The sequence below is a fragment of the Petaurus breviceps genome, unplaced genomic scaffold (assembly GCF_028583685.1).
Source record: "Petaurus breviceps papuanus isolate PSGF00001 unplaced genomic scaffold, PetGlider_PUasm1.0 76, whole genome shotgun sequence".
Classification (NCBI taxonomy): Eukaryota; Metazoa; Chordata; class Mammalia; order Diprotodontia; family Petauridae; genus Petaurus; species Petaurus breviceps.
Window position 1 is genome coordinate 2,415,577 of NW_027186473.1, and position 22,303 is coordinate 2,437,879.

At 35.2% G+C, this 22,303-nt stretch overlaps 1 protein-coding gene across 4 annotated transcripts in view; it reads right to left on the minus strand.

The window, feature by feature from the left end:
- The window catches only part of ATP8A1 (ATPase phospholipid transporting 8A1), a 285,893-nt gene that overhangs the window by 178,675 nt on the left and 84,915 nt on the right, over nt 1-22,303 (minus strand). For 2 of the 4 annotated variants that reach the window (XM_069105159.1, XM_069105157.1), the window contains exons 11-15: nt 20,025-20,190; nt 17,086-17,213; nt 12,563-12,640; nt 11,115-11,203; nt 1,315-1,359 (exon numbers count right to left, since the gene is read on the minus strand). In XM_069105159.1, coding sequence (XP_068961260.1) covers nt 1,315-1,359; nt 11,115-11,203; nt 12,563-12,640; nt 17,086-17,213; nt 20,025-20,190 — 506 coding nt within the window. The remainder of the gene's footprint in view (nt 1-1,314; nt 1,360-11,114; nt 11,204-12,562; nt 12,641-17,085; nt 17,214-20,024; nt 20,191-22,303) is intronic. The other 2 variants (XM_069105161.1, XM_069105160.1) reach the window with 1 other exon arrangement.

The window sequence follows — 22,303 nt, forward strand, 5'->3', positions numbered from 1 at the left end:
CATGAACCATAGCTGTCACTGGAATTATCACTTGTACATTCACTTTAGCTTCATTTTACCAGAGAAAATTCTTTTTGTTTGATTGTGGCATTTATGTGATCAATATTTAAAGGTACATTCACAGCCTGATATCAGAAACATGTCATATACTGCTCTCATACCTGATGTATTTCCTTCTATTGGTGTTCAAGGAACCTTACTAATTTAGTTCTATATGTAACCCATAGTAGCAGCTAGTGCATTTTAAAATCAATTCAATAATTTCAGTCAATAGGTAGCAGGAGAAAATGCTTTGGAAAAATTATAAGCATTCAGGTGAAACCTAAAAAATTCAATACTCACCTAAGGCCCCCCCCAACTTCTTTTTCTCAGTGGGGGGCAGGGGTAGCGGCAGATATCACAAATAGAAATGTGGAACCATTTTTTTAACCTAATATACCAGTGTCCACTTTCTAAAATATAAATTTCATTAGATTTCATAGAAAGTGACCAGGTCCTAAGCTTATTCTATAGGCTAATCATTCATAATGAATATTGTATTAAAAGTACTTATGACAATTTATGCTGTGAAAAGCATGCAGAGAGGGGCGGCCAGGTGGCTCAGAGAGTAAGAGCACCGGCTCCAGTGTTGGGATGACCTGGAGATCGAATCCTGGGCTCAGACACTCAGCACCACACCCAGAAATAACTGGCCGTGTAACCCTGAGCAAGTTACTTAACCCGGATTGCTAAAAAAAAAAAAAGCATGCAGAGAAGGTAGACAGTGATGGTGACTGGTGGACTCAAATGATATAGGGAGACAGATAGAGAGAGAAAAGGATTTTGTTCCAGAAGTTCTGTGTGTGTATATGTGTATGTGTGTGTTTTGTACACTATGGCAGTAATGGCAGGGTAGCAGTGATAAGTTTATTAGACATTTTGAAGGGTTTTTATATTAAGGTTACAGAAGCTAAATAATACATAGAATGGGAAATTTAAATATCCGTATTTCTAAATTCCCCCCCAGATTCATTTATCACAGATATATAAGAGCTATGGAATGTAATACTTCAGAGATTACACTACTAAATTTGTAAAATGACCAAAAACTGTATCAAACTGTACTAAAAATTAGACATCATTGTAACCAGAAACAATAACCACCTATTATATAGTAAATATCGAATGTATTCTGAGGAAAATCTACCTCACAGAATTATAATCTATCCACTATCCTGCTTTGCAGAAAGTGAGAGAGAGATGGTAATGAAATGATAGGATGCAAACATTTTAAAGAAATAAAAATTGAATGTCTGAAAGATCTTTAGGGCTTACCAATCTTCAGTAGAGTACCCATAATCCTCAGGCTCAGGGAAATGGCTTCATAGAGAGCAAAGGGAAGAATAAAAAAAGAGGGAAAATAATCACAGAGAGGCTAAAAGAAAAGGAAAGCATGAATAGAGGTATTAAAAGATGACTTTTAAAGTTAAGGAAGAGAATATTTAGTAAATTTAAAAAGAATGGTTGTTAATAATAACAAGTACAAGATGACATATAATATATAATTGGTGGAGTCTTAAACATGCAGGATTACTAAGGTATAGTCTCTGACAGTTGAGAAGTTCATGCATATTTAAAATAAAAGTAATTTTTGATAAGACATCCCCTACACACATGAATACATATGCATCCTAGTCCATTCAAATTTATATGGACAAATGCAAATAGTTGGCTTTTTAAGGTTGTTGGTGGCTAAAGTCAATTGACAAAGTAATCATATAAATAATGCAGTAAAAGATAAAGCAAGGCTTCATTAGTGATACATAAACATGCATTACTATGACATTTTGTCAGATTGCAAATTTCCTAATTCATTTTTGAGGATATACTTTCAAGACCCTAGGGTGATATATGTGTGATAAATTAAGTACTCATTTCTTGCTTGCATAAAGGAAAGACATTAACACAATTCTATTTTATCATAAAATTAACATTTTAAACCAAATTACCAATCAAAATATTTCTACTGTAACAGTAATTTACTACATAAAACCTTTAACCTCAAATACTTAATGTGTTCAAAGTGCCTCAATAACTCTCATACATAATATGTACTAGTGAAGTCTAGTACAATAAAAATTAAGTATTTTGATTAATTTCTTCAACAAATATTTACTTTTGAACACAGGAACACTTCCTAAGTAGATAAAGACAGAAATAGTTTCTGTAACACCAAAAAATTAATTTCAATTTCTGTGATTAAATATAGCTTAATATTATTCATCCGATGACATTAACAATATGGAAATGTCAGAAGTAAAAAAAAACCAAACATCACTTTTTGGGAAGACAATTTTAAGATAACCCGAAGAAAAGAAAACAAAAAGCAAAGATTCTGGCTCAAAATCTTATTTGATTTTGTTTAATGGCATTTTAAATGATTCTGGAGGAAAGGGATTTGGTTCTTTAAGAAGCTGATGGCTAGGATGCAGTTCTACTTTCTATATCTTTAATGCCTGGGTAATTTTCCTTCTTTCCATTTAGCCAAATCACCCATGATCACTCCAGCATTTCTTGGATTTCTGAATCCCATAACTCTCCACCTCTTCCCCGAATTAATCCTCCAACAGAAGCTCCTTATCATATCTTCATCCCCCAAGGCTCCTAACTTAGTGTTCTTCTCTTCCATGATCATCTTACCTTCCCCCCTTCAATACATACTTAACCAGCTCTCATCACTCCACCCTGCCCTATTTAGAGTCCATTAGCACATTCCCTGGATATTGTCATTTAAACACTATTCTCACAAATGCCCTCTCCACCACTGTTTCATTTTTCTCAATCCAATGTGCCAAAGTACCAGTCCAAGACCCTGAACCACCCCTTACCTTCCACTTCCTCTGTTGTTGCTATCAAACCTAAAAACAAGTCACAAAGCCACGATTAACTAGTTCATTACAAATTCATGCTAGCTAACTTCAAATGGGCCTTTACTGAGATTTAGTGGTCCATGCCTTCTTTTCTTTTTCTTTTTATTCAACCATTTTCAATTTGCTCAGTATTCTTTCAATAAACTCTCATTTCGTTCAAAAGCCATAGTTCCACACTCTCAGTCTTGGCAGACTGGCCATTCCTCTACTTAAGTGAGCAAATCCAGGTCAACAGGCAAAATTACTCATTTTTCCCCCTCTTTTACATATTTAGATGGAGAAATAGAATTCTGGGGTGGAAATGATAGGATCTCTAAGAGCAAATGATGACTTCATCTCAGAATTCATAATAGAAAAGGGAAGGAAGGCTAGGCAGAGTCTGGTATTTAGGAGAGCAGATTCCAAAGGTTAAATGGATCTCATGACCTATAAATTCCCCAGAAGTCAGCTACTAGGGCTGAGAATAGCAGAATGGATGGCAAGCTCTTAAGAATACAATTCTGGCCAGGCATGGTGGTACATACCCATAATCCCTGCTACAAGGGAAGACTGGGGCTGGTGAATCACGAGTTTGGGAGTTCTGAGATGTCATAGGGGGATAAAAACTAAGTTCAGCACTAATACAGTGAAACTCTGAGAGCAGAGGGTTACTAGTCTGACCAAGGATTGGAGAACCAGCCATGATTGGAAAAGTAGAGTAGGCTAACTTTTCTGTGCCAACCAGGGCTGTGAGTGGCTGCTGTACATCCAGCTAAGAAGAGAGAGAAAAGGAGGGGAGGGGGCATAAGAAGGTAGGAGTAAGGGGAACAGAAGAGAGGAGAGGAAAGAGAAGATTTCAGGAGAAGAGGAGGGAGAGGAGGAAGGAGAGGAAGAGGGAGAGGAGGCGAGAGGAGAATGAAAATCTAAAGGCACAAAGAGAAGCAGTTCTAACATAGGGAACAGGGAAGGTGTCTAAAGGGTCTGACATAGATGTGCAGGGAACTTATCAACCAGTTTGAGATTTTGCAGACAGGCACAAAATGTAGAAGGAGGGTAGATAAAGAAGAGACAAATTCTTTTTAAAAAGAAAGAAAAAAAGGAAACCTGTAAGCAGTGTCAGAAGCACTAATACTCAAAATGATCTGACAGTGGCAAGAAAATATAAAGACAAAAAGGGGTGTTTTTCTTTTTTTAAAAGGCTATACTGGCAACAAGGCTTAAGGAGAAAGTATTGCTGCTTGGGGCAGATGGGACAAAATTATAATAGACAATGGATAGAAGATGGCTCCTCAAGTTTGATTTTGGCACTGGAGAAAACAAACAAAAAAAGGCTTCTAAGGAAATGAAATCCAGGGTAACTACAGTAGTAGTAGGTAAACAGCTAACTGCCCTCATGAAATTTAGTTATTTAGCCTCAATGAATGCAATCTTAGGGTACTAAAAAAATGTCAGGCATTTAAGTGTCTAAGTGTCAGTGATTCCTGGAAGATTTTGGAGATTGGGAGAGAAATTAAAAGACTCAAGAAGGAAAAAGTCTCTATTTTAAAAAAATGGGCCAGTGAGCTTGACTTCAGTTTCCATTACTGCTCCACAGTGTAGCACAATGGATGGAGAGCTGGGCCTGGAGTTAGGAAGACATGAGTACAAATCTAGCCTCAGACACTTACTAACTTTGTGATCCTTGGCAATTCATTCAATCTGTCTGCCTCAGTTTCTTCAACTGTAAAATGGGGCTAATAACAGCACTTACCTTCCAGGGTTGTTTGTAAAGATCAAAGAGGATAATATTTTTATGAAGTTCCTGACACTTAGAAGCCACTTAATAAGTGCTAGTTCCCTTCTCCCTGCTCTCAGGTAAAATCCTAGAATGTATTATTAAAGAGATAATTAGAAAACATTTAAAAATAGGAAGCAGTGATGACAAAGAGCCAGTATGGCTTTATCAAGAAGATATGGTGCAAGACTAAATTCATTTTCTTTTCAATACCTGAAGACCAGGGGAAACTGGTAGATAGTTATTTACCATGATTTTGGCTAAGTGTTTGAAAAAGTCATTCATGTTAGATGTGGGTTAGATGATAGATAGGTACATTCATACTCAAAGAGTAGTCATTAATGATTCAGCATCAGTTTGAAAGCAGATGTCTAATGGGGATATTTCTAAGAATCTGTGCTTGGCCCTCTTCCATTTGCCATTTTAATCAATGATTTGGTTGAATCTATATAGAGGGCACCTTCATGAAATTTGCAGATGACAGGAAGCTGGGAAAGACAGCTAACGTACTGAATGTCAGAGTGAAGATCCAAAAACAGTCTTCACAAAACAGAACATCGGGCCACATTTTTAAAAAATCCTAGATTTCACAGGAACAATTATGAAATCTTACATCTATCTGGTTTTCAAGTCTATGACTAGCAGGGCTTGCATGAAGGTCAATTCATCTGAAGACATTAGAAGATTTAGTGGTCTGCAAATACAAGTATGTAATTTCATATGGCAGTAAAAAATAAGTTAGACATATTATACTAGCCAAGGAGAGTATGAGTCCATTGAATTAAAAAAAACATTATGTGCCTTCTAGGAGCAAGGCACAATGCTAATTCTGCCACACAGTACCCTCTACAGACAAAGCTGGATTATTAAGTTCAGTTCTGGGTATATTTTAGGAAGGTCACTGACAAGGACTGGTTGGACGCACTGGGAATATTTAACCCAGAGAAGGGAAGGTTTAGGGCAGGCATGTATGAAAGATAACCATGCACAAGAGCTAGACTTGATCTGTTTGGCTCTAGGAAGCATAAATGAAAGCAATGGATGTAAATTGTGAAGAAATAAATAAATGTCAGACTTTGTGTTGGGAAAAGCTAAAATTAAGGAAATCATTCTCACATTCAGAGCCCTCCCAAAGTGGGCTGTCTTAAAAGGTAGCAGATCACCTCACATGAGAGGCCATGATGTAAAGGCTACTTTTTACTACTTGTCAGGTATGTTGGAACAGATGCTTGTTTCCATCTGAGTTGGAGTACATGGTTCCTGAGGTCACTTCTAACTCTGATATTCTGTGGGCAGCTTCTCCCTTCAATTTCTCTCCCTTTGACTATCATAATGTTACACTAGCCTGGATCTCATCTAAATTCTCTAAATGCTTATTTCTCCACCTCCTTTGCTAAGGTCTCTTCTTCCTTCTGTCTCTGAGGTCAAGAAACCTCCTTAAGATTTCCAGCTGCTCTTTCCCTTCTATATTCTCTCTTTTACAACGTTATATATTTTTCTGGTTTCAACTACCCTCACTCTGTTACGTCACTTTGATCTTAACTCTCCAACTCTCCATCTACAACTGCTTTTAAAAATTTCCATCTAGATATCTTCCTGTCACTTCAAATTCAACATGTCTAAAATCAGATTTATCATCTGCTCCCAACTTCCCCATCATTGGTAAGTTCTCCTAGTCTTAGTTCTTAGGCAAAGGATCTCAGTCATTTAAAAATTCCTATTCCTTCCCTTAGTGCTCACATTCAGTCATATTCTGCTGATCTTCCTTCTCTTTCCCATTACCACCACCCCAATTCATCCCGTTACCACCTCATACCTGGAATGCTATAAGGATCTTTAAATAGATTCCTTGCCTCAAGTTTCCTTTCCTCATCAAAGCTAAAATACACACAACTGCCAAATTAATTTCCCTAAATTGTTGATTTAACCATTTTATTTATTTGCTCAAAAATCTTTACTGGCAGCCCATGTGAATGAAATTCCAGCACCTAGTCTGGCTTTTATGGCCCAGTCCATCCTTATCACGCAGTCTTCCTCTGTGGACTGCCTATTATGACCACATTACATGGCTTCTTCTTTCCTACCTCTTGATCTCTGCTTATGTTCTTCTTCCCACCTTAACCATCCATCTAAAGTTTCTTCCTCCTTCCTCTCTATCTAAACACTATACAAACTTCAAAGTACAGCTCCAAGTCCACCTCCTTCAGGAAGGTTTCTCAGACAAATCCAGTCTCACCTTCTCACCAAATAAGTACTTAACTTCATCATTCCTTTGACAATCATGTATTACTGTCTTCTAAGATCTTTTTTTTTTTTTTGCCTTTTTGGCGGGCAATTGGGGTTAAGTAACTTGCCCAAGGTTACACAGCTAGTTTTTTGTGTGTGGGTGTTAAGTGTCTGAGGCCAGAACTGAACTCAGGTCCTCCTGACTCCGGGGCCAGTGCTTTACTCACTGCGCCACTTAGCTGCCCCTCTTCTGAGATCTTTTATTTTTATCTTTGTATTGACTTTTCACATGCATTGTCTTATCTTCTCAATCAGACTGCAAATTCTTTAAATTCACCTGGCTTTTTTGTATTCCATACAGCATCTAGCCTAGAATACATAGCAGGCACTTAATAAATATTCTTGGTGGCTTCACTTTAGGTAGTTACATGAGATTAGCAGGATCCAGATTATTTTAGTGTTAAAGACTGTCCTCTAAAAGCCCAAAGCTGCAGCCTTTGTTAATAGAAATTAAATGCAGTCTGTTCTAGGCAGATTAGCCAATGCCAGAAATGTCCAGAGCTAACATAATGTGTTATCATGCTCCTCCTGTTAAGCAGGTAACTATCACAGATGGAAAATGGCCAGGAGCTATGGAAAAATCTTAGCAAAGTCTTCAAATTGAGAAAAATTCATTATTTAGGTAAGCATGTTTAATAATATTTGAGTTTGGAGACAAAAGTATGTATGTACTAATGTGACTATATCATTTTAACCTTTATTTTAATTTGCATATCATGGTTATAAGAAAAAATATTATAGAACAGCCAAATACGTACTGTTATAATTTCATTTTCTGTGGAAAATGCATTAATTAACAAGTAGGTCCTTTGCAAAATACATCTCAATTATTCTGACTTGAAGAAGAATGGGCCTATGTACTCAGAAATAGGTCCTCAATTTACTTGGAGGTAATTACCCAAAGAGTGAGGCTAGAACCAAAGAAGAATTAATCACTCTATAGAGGGCTTGCCTTGAAAACTGAAACCTTTTAAGTACTAAAAAGCATCACAATTTTTAATAGTTCCTCATAATCAAACACAAGATGTTATTGAAATGAGGAAAAATAAAATTGGTGCACACAAAGACATTTTACTTTGCTCAAAAATTCTTTTTAAAATCAACTGACTTACAGTATGTACTTGTCAGTAGTTTTTATAACAGCTCATTACTGACTTCCCCATTATGACCTCATTTGTTACTACTCAAAGATAGAAGAAAAAAAATCATCTCACTACCTCTTGCTTTTATTATTGTATTTGGTCTCTTGTTTGGGTTCCCCTCTCCAATTCCATTGGTCTGAGCACTCCTCTGCTCAAAAACCTTAATGCTTTTGGAAAAAAGATACTAAATGATAAGACAAAATAAACTAAAGGACTTCCATAGTCTTGCTTGAACCTATCTTTCTAACCCTGTTTCAATTACATTCACTACAACATTTCTTAAATGTGGTAAGGCACTGTGCTAGACTCTGAGGATACACAAGGTTTAAAAAAATGACAATTTCTACTCTCTATGAATTGGTAGTCCATTGTGGGAATATAATATCTGGAATATTTGGCACATACAGGATACAGTGTGACAGTGGATAAAGGTCTCTGGACAAATTTTGAAAAGGGAAGAATAGTTTCAGTAGGCAATCAGTCTTCATGGTGGAACTGGCTTCAGAGTGGGAGAATTACATCATGTGGAAATGAGTATGGAGTGCATTCCAGGCAATAGGGACACTTGGAAAAGCACAGAGAGACAAGATGGAAATATTGAGTTGGGAATATCTGGTAGTCCAATATGGCTGGAACATAGAGTTTTTAACAGGAAGTAACATGAAATAAGGCTAGAAAGATCTGCTTGAGCAAGCCTGTGAATAGAAAGTTAATAAATTGGTAAAGTACCCACATTCCAATTTGGCAAGATGATAGTATTATCTGTCAGCCAATTCTGTCTCTGAGGAGAGTTTCAAAAATTGCCTACATCCATTTGAAACAGTCACACACACACACACACACACACACACATAGTTTTATTTTATAAAAATACTCCTATTCAAGCCGGATGTGTCAATATTAGAAAGTCATACTGGGCTATTAAATATAAAGAGCAAGCTAAAATAAATGATTATATAATGATTCTCAATAATAGAAACCTATTTATTCAACAAATTTAAGATTTTTCTGATTGTGATTAAATTATTTCAATTTTTCAAGTAGGAAGTGAAAAAATCACAACCATCACCATGAGAAGAAGAATTAAATACTCTTTAGTTAAATTTTGAAGGTTATGTAGATAGATTTGATGTCTCGAAAGTGATCATTTTGGTGGGTCATATAAGCTACGTCATGCATTAATACCTAAAGAAGCAATTCTTTAGGTATGATATACTTTTTCACCATCATCTCTCACCACATTAAAGATTACTAAATTTAAGAATATATCAATCTATTCCATTAATGTCTCAGTAATTTAATGTCTGAAGAAGTCTATCTGAATTGTGAGAAATTTTGAATTAAGAAATTTAACAATATTTTAAAAATATAATATACTAAAATAGTTTTCTTGATATATACTAAATATATTAAAATAATTTTCTTGATAAACTCAAATGACAACACTACATTTACCATTAGGTTTAAAATCCTTTTACTCCTAGCTGAAATTGATTCTTGCTTAGGTAAAAGCACCTTTCCTACTTGTTAAAGATATTGGGAATGTTGGCATAAATATAAAACTCCAAGAGGAAATCAATAAAAAATGGTTGATTCTATATACATATTTGGGGTAGAGAAAATAATATCAATGGCATTTTTCTATCTCCCGGAGATAAGCTCCCTATTTGCTCAGCTCTCTCATATAGGGCCTGAAGGGGCACTTTAGCTGTTACTGTTGCTATAATGCTGCATACCCCCCCCCCCTATAATGGGGCAAAAGTATTAGCAAAACTAAGCTATCTTCAAGTATGACTATCTGCATACCAAGATGAGGGTCCTGATATAACTTCCACAGAAATGTATTTGACAATAAGCACATTTTACTATCAAGTTAAAGGTACATCTTACTCTCTGCAGTGTTCAGGTGCTAATGGAATCTTTAGGGAATGGAGCAAAAATTAGCATTTCAAATTGCAACTTTGCCTATAAATCCAAAATCAGTCCTCAGGTGTGTACAGTATGAAAATGAACATTACTGAGTTGGCATTTTGTGAGGCTTAATGTTCAAATACAAAGGAAAGAAATGTATATTTCCACCTAATTTTTAAAATGAATACTTTTCAAGAAATGAAACTCCTTTAAGCATGGAGCTCTAAGCATATAAATTTAAATACTGATTGACTGCTATCTGTGCATACATGTGTACATGTGCATATGAGGGGAAAAGATTGAATGAGTGTGATCATGAGAATGTTTTAATGCATAGTACAGAGTGCTCATTTTTTTTTAAACAGTAAATAACAATGGCATCAGGAAAATTCCATAATATTAGTCCGGTTTCAAGTTGGACCATAATCAGAAAACACAATATTCCTCTTTAATCATATCTTTCTTGTAAATGAAGGCTCTGTATATTTAATTCTTTGGCATCACTCTGCATTTATCAAAAAGCAGCAGCTCTAACAATTTAGACACACATTTGGAAAAAAAAAAAGGAACAGACTCCCTCATGCTAGGACCTGGGGGTTATTACAAACCTGATCAAGATTTAACCTTGGGTGAGAAAAGACAACAAATTAGGAAGGGACTCCTCTCAATGGGATGCTAAAATAATTTCAATTTGAAAACTGCCTGAATTCAAACTGCAGTTTATAATATATGCAAGATATCCTCTGCTCTTATGCCAATATACTTATGATTCTACTACTGCTTCAGAAGATTAGTTGTGGTCTTCAGAAAATCCTAATAGAGAGCACTGGGGAGGATAACTTCAAGAAGGTCCTGAGAGCCAAAATTCTAGGGTTGAAAAGGGAATGGAGCTGTGTGGAATAGGAAAATACACAATCAAGTGAAAGTGACTTTCAAATGAAAAGAAAATACTGGATGAGCTTATTATTAAGAATAATACCAGTTAAAGGAAAATTCACCTTCAATTTATGTTAAGGGAGGAAATAAACTAGCTAAGTTAAGCTGAGAATTTAAATTGAACCTATATGGGACATTCTTGAACTGGGGAAAAATAACAAAAGAAAAACAACTTACCCATAAGCAATTCCGGCTATTGTACATTTCTTAAACTGCATTACATTGCAAGTCAGGGTACCAGTTTTGTCAGAAAATATGTATTTAACCTAAACAAATGTTTAAAAATTTACATTAAAATTGCAAAGGTCATTTTCATCCTTGTCCATTAAATGATAAGCACGAAGAGAGAAACCTAATCTACTTCCTGTTTTGCTTTTCACTGGCAACTCAATTTTAACTGATTTGTTTTTCCTTATCTCAGAGTAGTTCAATTACTTTTCAATATACTTTACAGTAAGCTTCACATATGATTGCTGAATGAAAATAAATGTACAGTGAAAGCCATTCAGATTGTGCCACTTATGGTAATGAATGTCATAAATATGTCAAAAATCAGTATTACTTATTTTCTGAAAAGAATTAAAGCACTTATCAGGGACTCCCAAGGCAGCAAATAATGAACTAGGAATGTATAGTATTTAGGGAAGTGATGTCACACAATAATTGATTTCATCAGACAAGCATGACTGTCTTTAAACATAAAGTTTGTAAATGACAACAGTATACAGGAAAAGTTCTTCCTTTTATACTCCCATGAACAAAAAGTATTTTTAGAATGTTAAGTCTAAGTAGGAAGCAACTATTGATCCAAGAGAGCCTTTCCTATTGATCATCTCGATGAGATCTTAAATAACACTCACGCAATGAATGAATGTTATTTTATTAAGTGCCTAGTATATTCTAGGCACTGTACTAAGCACTAAGAATACAAAAAGAAGCAAAGGACAAATTCTGCCCTCAAGGAGGTCACAATCTAACGGGGGAGATAATACTATATACTAACTTCTCCACTTATAGAAAAAATCTGATAGCCGTCATAAGATCATTGGATCTTATTCAAAGATTCACAGATTTACAGCTAGAAGGCACCTGAGAAGTTGTCCAGGACAACTCCCACATTTTACAAGATGAGGATGCTGAGGCCCAGAGAATTGATATGATCTACCCCAGGTCATATAGTTATTAAGAGCTAGGTATCAGGGCAGCTAGGTGGCACAGTGAATAGAGCACCAGTTAGGAGGACCTGAGTTCAAATCTGGCCTCAGACACTCAGCACTTAGCAGTGTGACGTTGGTCAAGTCACTTAACCCCAATTGCCCTGCATTCCCCCCTCCAAAAAGCCAAAAAAAAAAAAAAACCTAGGTATTATCTATAGATAATAAATCTTCTCTATATAAATATTAGTAATAAAATCGGGATTCCTGCTCAATTGTTTTATCTTTAGAGCTTAAATTTCTTCAGAGAACTCTCTCCCCCTACAATGATGCCCCTCCCCCAGTCACTCCATAAAACACATCCATGAACCAAATGCCTATTAAATAGAGTAAGTGACCTGTCTAGGATCCCTCAGGTAAGCTAGACACAAGTCTGACTCCCATTCTAATATTCCAAGGTATTTCATTTACCTGGCCAAGTTCTTCATTAAGATTGGAAGTCCGAGCCATAGCAGAAGTGTCTGTAGGTTCATAGTGCATATCTAGATCCTAAAAGTCAAACCAAAAGTGAATGTACACTCATAAGTCAGGTATTTTCAGTCAACTAACTTTTATTAAGCTCCTGTGATAAGCCTCACAGCTCCTGTGACACAGGTAAAAACTGGGAATACAAGGAAAGGAATACAAAAGGAATATAAAACAGTCCTTGCTCTTAAGGCAGAGATAGACAGACATTACTTTAGAGGATGGGGGCAGGGCAGGGACCAGTAATTTTATTGTTATAGGGAACTCCTAGGTAAGGAAACAGGGCAGCCAGGTGGTTTAGTGGACAGGATCCCATGCCTGAAGGTAAAAAGATTCACCTTCTTGAGTTCAAATCCAGCCTCAGACACTTACTAGCTGTGTGACCCTAGGCAAGTCACTGAACTCCTATTTGCCTCAGTTTCTTCATCTGTAACATGAGCTGGAGAAGGAAATGGTAAACTTCTCCAGTATCTCTGCCAAGGAAACCCCAAATGGGGTCACAATAAGTTGGACATGACTGAAATGACTGAACAACAAGGGGTGGAAACTCCCTCTACAAATGTAGATTAACATCTTCATAGCTTAGAGTGGCCTAGAGTACAGACAGATTAAATGATCTGCTCAATGTCCAACAGCAGTATATGTCAGAGGCAGAATCTGACCTTGAGTCCTCTAGGCTTTGGGATTCTCTATCCACTATGTCAGTAGGTAGATCAATTTCATAATCTTTAATGATACCTGATTAAGATATTACCAATCCAAGTGGTTGCTTAAATGATAGCAATACATTTAACTGCCCACATACAGAAGACAAGCTTGGTTCCATCCAATTTTTCTGAAAACATTTAATGATAATATCACTACCTTTTTATCATAGTTTTAAAAACAACTTAGTCTTAATCTGTTTTAGGATTCTGAAATAAAATAGAAAACATGGGGAAAAGTTGTTCACCAGAGGCTTTTCTACATAATATATCAGAATCATCAAGTTTTAGGGCTTACAAAGTCAATGATCATTTTATCCAAAACATTTATTTGCTAGATGAAAATTAAGGATTTGGTTAAACTTATTCCGGGATAATTTGCTCTTCTATAGCTTGAGATTAAGCAATTTGAACTCATGTGGTACAACTAATTAGGAACTAAGTTAGGAGTAGAATTTGTCTTTATTGTCTTTATATATGTATATATATATATATATATATATATATATATATATATATACATACACACACACACAGAGTAACACTCTTTCCAATGCAACATGGTTCACTTAGCCTAGTTTGAGCTATTAATATTAAAAACGGTTTCACTATTATAGCTCATGTAACTACTTTAATTATTTACAAATACTCAATATAAATCTTTAAAATATTCTATAAATCACATCATATTAATTCAGACAGTATTATGGACATTAATCATGAGTCAGTAAAATTGTACTGTCATATTTTGACAAAATAAATATATCTTACATGTTTACTTTTATAGCCCTGTAAAGTTAGTATACTTATTTTTACTTTAAAGGATCGCCTTTTTTTAAACTAGTCTATAACAAATAATTTATAAAATACAAATTTTCCAGTATCAAATTTTAAAAAGTACATATCAAATTTGATCTCTTAATTTGTGCAAGTTTAGACAGCCCATTTCAAGTAATCTAGATATATGAAGCTAAGTGATATAAAAAAAATTATTTGCTTCCTGAAATAATTCTACTTTTTTCCAAGTTTTTAATTACTGCTCCTTTAAGTAGTGAAACCTAAATCTACTTTGAATATAATTTTATTTACAAATGAGTTATTTTCAAAAGCAGAATTGATAGTGATTCATAAGCAGATCTTTGCCCCCAAAACCACTTTTCCTCCATATTTTCCTAATTCTGTTTAGACCACTACAGTTTTTTCATTCACCTGTATTTGTAATCTCAGAATAATCCTTAACCCTTCCCTCTCTAGCATCATTTTCAATCCTAAGGCAAAACCTAGAGAGTTTACTTCCCTATATTTCACATTCATCCCTTCCTTACCATTACACAAATTATTGTAATTAACTTATTAATTCCAGCTTTTCTTCTCTATAATATATTTTCTATATAGCTACCAAATTAATATTTCTATAACACAGATATGATCACATCACTCCTTAACTTAAAAAAAAAAAAAACTTCAGTGGTTTCCCCAGGGGCAGCTAGATGGCACAGTGAATAGATATTAGTACCTGGAGTCAGGAAGACCCAACTTCAAATAAAGCCTTAGACATTTACAAGACCAATTGAGATAATATTTGTAAACCGCTTAGCACTATTCCTGGTACATAGTAGGTGCTATAGAAATGTTATGTTATTATTAATTATTATCTGTAGACTAAACTCAGTTTGGAGCTTTGCAATGTGTTTTCAATCTATCTTCCTATTTTATTTTGTGTTTCTTGCCTTTGAAGTACTCTATATTATAGCCAAACTCAGCTACTAGGAGACTTAATCCTTAAGGAATGCATATGTGTCAGTAATTAGCAGCAGTATTAGGATTACATGAATATGTGAAGTATTTAGGATTTTATTAGCAAGGTTTAATTATCAGTACTATTCAAAGAAGTCCAAGTAATACTCATTTAGTGAATATGAAGTCAGAAAAAAAATTAGTTTGACCTTGTATTCAGAATTTTAGTTAGGAAAATATGTTTGTCGTATGGTAAGCATCTAAAACTGGCTTTAGTTTATCAAGAAGAAAGGCATAATTTATCTTCAATGGATTCAATTATGGTACCTAACACTGAAGACTTTAGCCCTGAAGGGTGAGAAGTGTTGTCAGTTTTGCATATTCCTTGGGGCAAATGTTAATTAAAAAGCGACCAAGAGAAGAAACGTGAAAATGAAAGAGACACCAACAGGTAAGCAGAAAGATTCTCAGGAGCCTTAAGGGAAATGAGAGAATGGATCCAACACATCCATAGTTATTAGTCATAGTTCAATTTCAAAGAACAATACTGCTATTGGAACAACAAATTTACCAACATAAATTCTGGCAATGAATGAATGTCCATAATTTTATTTCAATACCTAGTTTTACAAAAATTTAGACTATGCAGAACCCCAAATGAAAGAATTTATTTAAACTGCTGAAATTCACCTCATCATGGAAGAATGAACTCCTCTGGTGCCTACAATATGCTAGGTATGCCCAAATACTAGAAAGTGTGAGGTAAAATGCCAAATTGGGCTTTTCAATGGTCAAATGATTCATGAATAATTGCTCTAATGTTCATTCTAGTAAGGCACTATTTAGTAGTACGTTAATGCTAAACGTGTGTGTGTGTGGGGGGGGGCATAATGTTATTCATCTAAACAATATGTTCCCAGCAATAGGAGACATATATTAAATCTATCAAGCAAACAATCAGCAATCATTTACTGAGTGCCCTATATGTGACATGAACACAGAAAGATAGCTTGATGTAATGGATAAAGAGTGGCTTTGGAGCCAGGAAGACCTTGGTTCAGGTCCATGACACAGAATTACGGGGCCCTGGGAATGTCAGTGCACTAGACAAATTTCTAAGACTAAAAATTATAGAAAAGGAACCAATTTCGATTGGTAGAGGGAGCTTCCTCACCGGGCAGTGAATTTCCTGTACCAGTGAAATAGCAGGTCCATGCCCTGTCCGAATCTAAATGTCAATTAATGAGCCAGATGTTATTGTAGCCACATTTTCTCCAGTAATCATCTCACAGGCAGAAGAATATCTCTATAAGGTGGCAGATAAAAGGCCCACAGTCTGCAGTCTTGGATCAGTACAAAGCCAACTCATCAAAACTGGGCTCAAATCTCATCATCACTGGTATCTTAAGTTGGAAAGGAACTTAAAGGTTGTTCCAAACCCCTCAATTGTAGATGGAAAAACTGAGGTCCAGGGAAATAACATTTAATGATTTGCTCATGGTTATAAAGCCAGCTTTTGGTAGAGATATATCTAGAATCTGAGTTTCAGTTTCACAGTGTCTTTTGTTCTAGAACTTTTAGCCAATTGTACTTTAATTCAGATTTTAATATATATTTTGAAAGTTCAAATTTTAAAATGGAAGAGAATCACATATTATTTGGCTAGAAAAGTGAAGAGAGAAAATAAAAATACATTTTAAATAAAATAATTTAAAAATATATGTTATTCTAGAGTATTGAATTTGTTACACTTTTGACTCTGAATGAATGTTCAGTACAGCAGATAACTGCATACAACAAATATTTTTAATGTTATAATAGGTTCAAAAAATTTCTAATTAATTGAAATTGTTTCCCTTCACACGTACAATATACTTTTCAAAATTTCCCTTAAGTCCCCCCCAAATTGAATGCATATTTTGTAATAAAAAATTCCTAATGTAAGGAAAAATGTATGCAATAGATGTCTTTTGACAAATAATATAACATACAAGATTGATATAAACAACAATAATTAATCTTATTTACCCAATTTATGAAGTAAGCCTGTGTAAATTTAACAACTTCTAATGTAACCAACAAGCTGATTGGAATGAGGTTGTTAAAGAGGATGATAAAAGTCAAGAAATTCAGTCCAAAATTGTTAGCTCCACCATCTGTCAAGAAGGAAAAAAAAAGTTATTTCTGGTGACAAAAAAAGTAAAATAACTTAGAACTTTGATAGGAAAACATTTTGTCTTCTAAAATATCAGATAAATAATGATCAATTTTTAATGTATGTTGGACTGATAAAACAGTCCCTTTTTCTTAAATATGTGAGTTGTGTTTCAGCATCAATGCTCACACTGTTGGCAGTCCTTTTAAGAATCTGATGACATGGCAAGCACTATCAAGGATTTCAAACTTCTTTACTAACCAGGAAGTCTTTGGACAATGGGGAAAAAGCAGTGGATTTGAATGTGCAATTCTCACAGAAGTGAGGATTAGCTTACACAAGGTCTTATCAGGAGCTTTAAAAAAACAAACAAACCTCTTTATGGTATATGTTTCCCTCAGATTTAAATAAATAATGTTCTGCTTCATCAACAATCAAAATGAAAAATATTCCATCCACATCTTTACAATGAATATTTGTAATTTTCCTGCCTTTCTGACTTCTCTGGCTTTATTTCTCTTGCTACGTCCTTATCCTCCTTTCTCCCTTTAAACCTGGGTATTTCTCATGGGTACATACTAGGCTCTCTCTGTCTAACTTTTGGTGAACACTGGCTCTGGAGTCACAAGAGCTGGGTTCAAATTCCAACTCTGATGTTTACTATAGTGTAACCTTAGCTAAGTCCTTTTCATCTCCAAGAGTCTCAGTTTCCTTGTCTGTAAAATACAGCATTGAATTATATGACTTCTGAGGTCCCTTCTATCTCAAAATGTTATGAACCCGTAAGTTCTTCCACTCCAAAAGACCTTAAAGCCTCAATTATCTCTTCCACGCAGGTGTTTCCCAAATATATATTTGCATACCCCCTGTCCCCAGACTTTTCCTAGAATTTTGGTTACATATTTCCTACTACATTCAAGTAAACATTGTTCCATCACTTCAAACTCAACATATCTGAACCGGAACTCAACATCTTCCTCCCTGAACTTTCCCCCTAATGTTTTTATTTCTCTTACTGTCAGTATCATCCTCCAAGGATCCCAGGCTGATAGCTGGCATTCAAAAGCTCCTCCACAATCTGGTTTCCAACTTTATCTGATGCTACTCCCCTTTGTATCCCAGTCATCATGGACTTTGCCCCCTGATCTCACCTTGCCTTTCGATTCTGTTCATTAGTCATCAGCATAATATGTTATTCCTAGAATGAACTTTTGTCCTCATTTTCGTCTGCTGAAATCTCTGTCTTTCTGATGTAATTTAGATGCTATGTCTTCTGCAACGCCTTCCATAAAGGAGTCGGGAAACGTTTTTTCTCCTCAACCTTATTATAAGACTTGGCTCATATCTTTGCTTTACAGTCACTCATTCCAATCTTTACCATGTCATAGTTACTTTTGTATATGCTACTTATTGCTTCCTCCCATCAATTATAAACAATGCAAGTACAAAATGATAATAGCACCTGTGCTATTATAGACTATAGGAATAACAAATGACATAAAGATAGCAAATCGATTACTTTAAGACTAGCTTTGGAAGGCATGCATCCCTGAATAAATTTTATAAAACAGGGAAAGAAAATTAGTCTTTTTACAAAACATTTCATGGCATGTTTTTTACATTTTCTAGAGTGAGAATTATTTATTAGTTAGATACATATCAAAAGGAATTACAAAGCATTTCCTAGAAATGTTCATTAGCCTTTCATTAAGTCCATAATAGTAAAGAATACAAATCTTCTTAAAGGAAACTATGTTAATGACACTTCTCAGCAGGAAGCCTTGACTAATAGTAGAGAATTCATTTGCTCTCATGAGTTGAAAGTCAAAGAACTTTCACTTTTAACATGTTTTAAAGCTTGTAAAATACTTTAAAGTTCCAAAATGATTATTGTAGTTGCCTTAAAAATAAACTTATTTGAGCTCTGCTTTCATTACTAAATGTAACTGGGCAATTTCCTACTTTAAAATTCTTTTTAAAAGAAATTTTCATTTGCTGTGTATCCTTGTGTATATTTATTAAACTGTCTTATATTCTTATAAAATTTTCATTTAAAAATGATTATAAAAATAAATTGATTAAAAATTTCTTTTCAGTACTTTTATCATTATAGCAAACATAAAAATCAGCTTCTCTTTGCCTTTTATATCAGACATTTCCCAAGAACAATTGGAATATTTTTCCAAATGCCTCAAGGATTTTTTGTGGTCTAGACCTGGTTTCTTCTCAGGGTGGAGACTTCTCTCCTGGTAGAAACTTTCTCCACATCGAGGGGGGGAACTCAGGAGGGACTTTGAGTCTTTTTTTTAAACTTAGAGTCTTAAACAACTGCCTGGGGCACTAAGAAGCTAAAGGCCATGCCCAAGGTCACAAAGTCAGTGTGTTCCCAAGGTAGGACTTGAGGTCTAGGTCTTACTAACCCAATCAAAGATAGAGACTGAGAGACAGTGAATTCCTTCTCAGACCATTTGCAAGACTCCACAACACTTTGATGTTTTACCCACAGTCATTCACTGAGAAATTTCTGAATAAAATTTAAGAAAAAATGCAACACAATGAAATGAGTTGATCATTATCTGGAGCTATGAAGGTATATATGACTGAATATGGTTCATGGCCTATAATTCCATTTAAATATTCTAGAATTAGTATTCTTATAAGCTGAGTCCTCTGTTCCAAAAGGATTCATGTAAAAGCAACAAGCTTTTACATTGTCTTCAAAGATAGTTGTTTGGAACTATTTGGATGTGAGTACCAAAATTATCCTTATCAAATAGGAAACACCTTTTGCCATAATTATTTTAAGACTTACAATTGAGATTGAGATACCAGTCCCTTGCAGAATGTCTTCGATTCCAAATAGCTGAACCAATGGAACAGATTAGAGACATGGCAATCAAGATACAAAATAGAATCAGAATTTGTATGTTTGTAATGCGTTCCACATTGGAGAGCTTCAGGGGTGGGCTTGTTGAATTCTGCAGGGGAAAAGAATACAAACAATCAAAGTGAATTCTGAAAATGTGTGTGCTTTTGTGTGCCTATGTAAAATAGTTTAGGAACCATTTAAGTTATGTTTCCCTGTACTTTGAGATTTAAACTATTCATTAGAATAAAGTGTGTGTGTATATAATACTTATTTACAAAATATAAAGTTTATCTCATGAACTCAAATTCAATATCATAATTATTCAATACTTTGATAAGTAAAATAAAAAGGTAAAATAAACGAAAGTAAAATTTTAAAGTAAAATAAACAAAAATTCTTTGCAAATAAACAAAATATCTCCAAGTAAAATTTATATAAAATGCTTCCCTTTGAAATTATGTGTGCTATATCATACCCCAAAGGAATCCCTGCAGCCCCAACTCTTCCATGAGCCAGGGTGGGTTTTGACTACTTTGTGCTCCCTTCAGGTTTCAAGCTGCCACCCTCATTTCTTTTTGCTTACTAGCACACCACAAATCCTTAGTTTCCCTTCCCTGGTCCTTAAGATAAAGCTCATTAATACTTACAAAGGTAAGGGTAGAAGATAGGGGAGTAGGTTTCTGTTAATGGCTGAAAAGTTTAGTTTACAAAAGGTATTTTCAGGTGACACCTGCTCCTTCACCATCCACATCAGAGGTGTCAAACATGGGACACATAAGGCCCAAAACACTTCCCAGTATGGCTTAATTAAGTCAGATTAAAATGCAATAGGGGAATATTTCACAAAATAAATAAAAACACAATAAAACATAGATAATTTTACATTTTAAAACTAAGTCAATACATTGCCTATCGGGACTGTTATGTACAGACTAGAGTCCCTGTTTCTCTTTGAGTTTGACACCAGTAATCGACATTGTGATAATGATAATCTACAATGATATTTGTCATTCTCCTTAGCTTCTGCTCACCATTAAGTATTTCTTTGGCTCTTAATATTAATTTACTTCTAGTTCTACAGATGTGGAGTTGGCTGGCCACAGCTACCCTTTGCTGATTTCCAAAACTTCTTCCTCAGTTATCACTATATAACATAGATGAATATGGACCTACTCAACTAACAAGTATTTATGAAGCACCAACTATGTGTCAAGCACTGTTCTAGGGGCTGGGGGATACCAGTGCAAAGGATGAAACAATCCCTCCTTGAACACACCTCAGATGGAGATTGATATATATATATATGAGTATAAAGAGAAGAAAAGACAATAAACACAAATAAATGCAAAGTAGTTCATTAGGAGGAGTTTGAGAGGACACTAGAAATTGGAGGGATTAGGAAAAGCTTCCTCTAGAAGATGGTCCTTGAACTTCCTCGTGAAGGGAGGAATTCTATAAGGCGAGGAAGGAGGGCATTCAACAAAAGAGGATGCTGATACAAAGCCACGGAGAAAGGAGGTGGAGTGACATACGTGAGGAAAAGAAAGTCCAGTTTGACTGGAATGCAGAATGTAGGAGTGAAGTAATGTCCAATAATGCTGGAAAGATAGGTTGGGGTCAGAGGGTAGGAGGTTTCAAAAGCAAAAAAAAAAAAAAAAAGGAGTTTATATATTAGGCAGTGAGAACCTTTGTAGTTGGCTGAGTAGGAGAGTCATGTGGTCAAATCTTCACATAGAAAAATTACTTTGGCAGCAGTGTATAAGATTGATTTGAGTGGTGACAGATGAGGCATGGAGATCAATAAGAAGTCAGTTGCAAAAATCAAGATGAAAGGTCAAAAGAACCTGAATTAGAGTGGGTAGCTGTGTGGGTCAAAAGAAAAAAGAGGATTGGATATGAGAGGTGAAGTAACGGTATAAATGATAAGATTTGGCAACTGACTGGACGTGGGGTGGGGGAGAAGGAATGAGGACTTGAGGACAACACTTAAGTCATGAACTTGGGAGACTGAAAGCATTGAAATGCCTTTTGGAGAAATAAGGAAGCCTGGAAGAGGGGAGGGTTGATTTGGAGAGGAAAGATTATAAGGTCAGTTTAGGGCTTTTCACCCTCTCTCTTTGCAATGTCTTTAATTTAATATAATCTCCCACTTTCTCTCCTTTCCCTCAAACTCTGACAAACTAGTAGCTTTTCTTGCCAAGGTCAACATGTCTACATGTGTG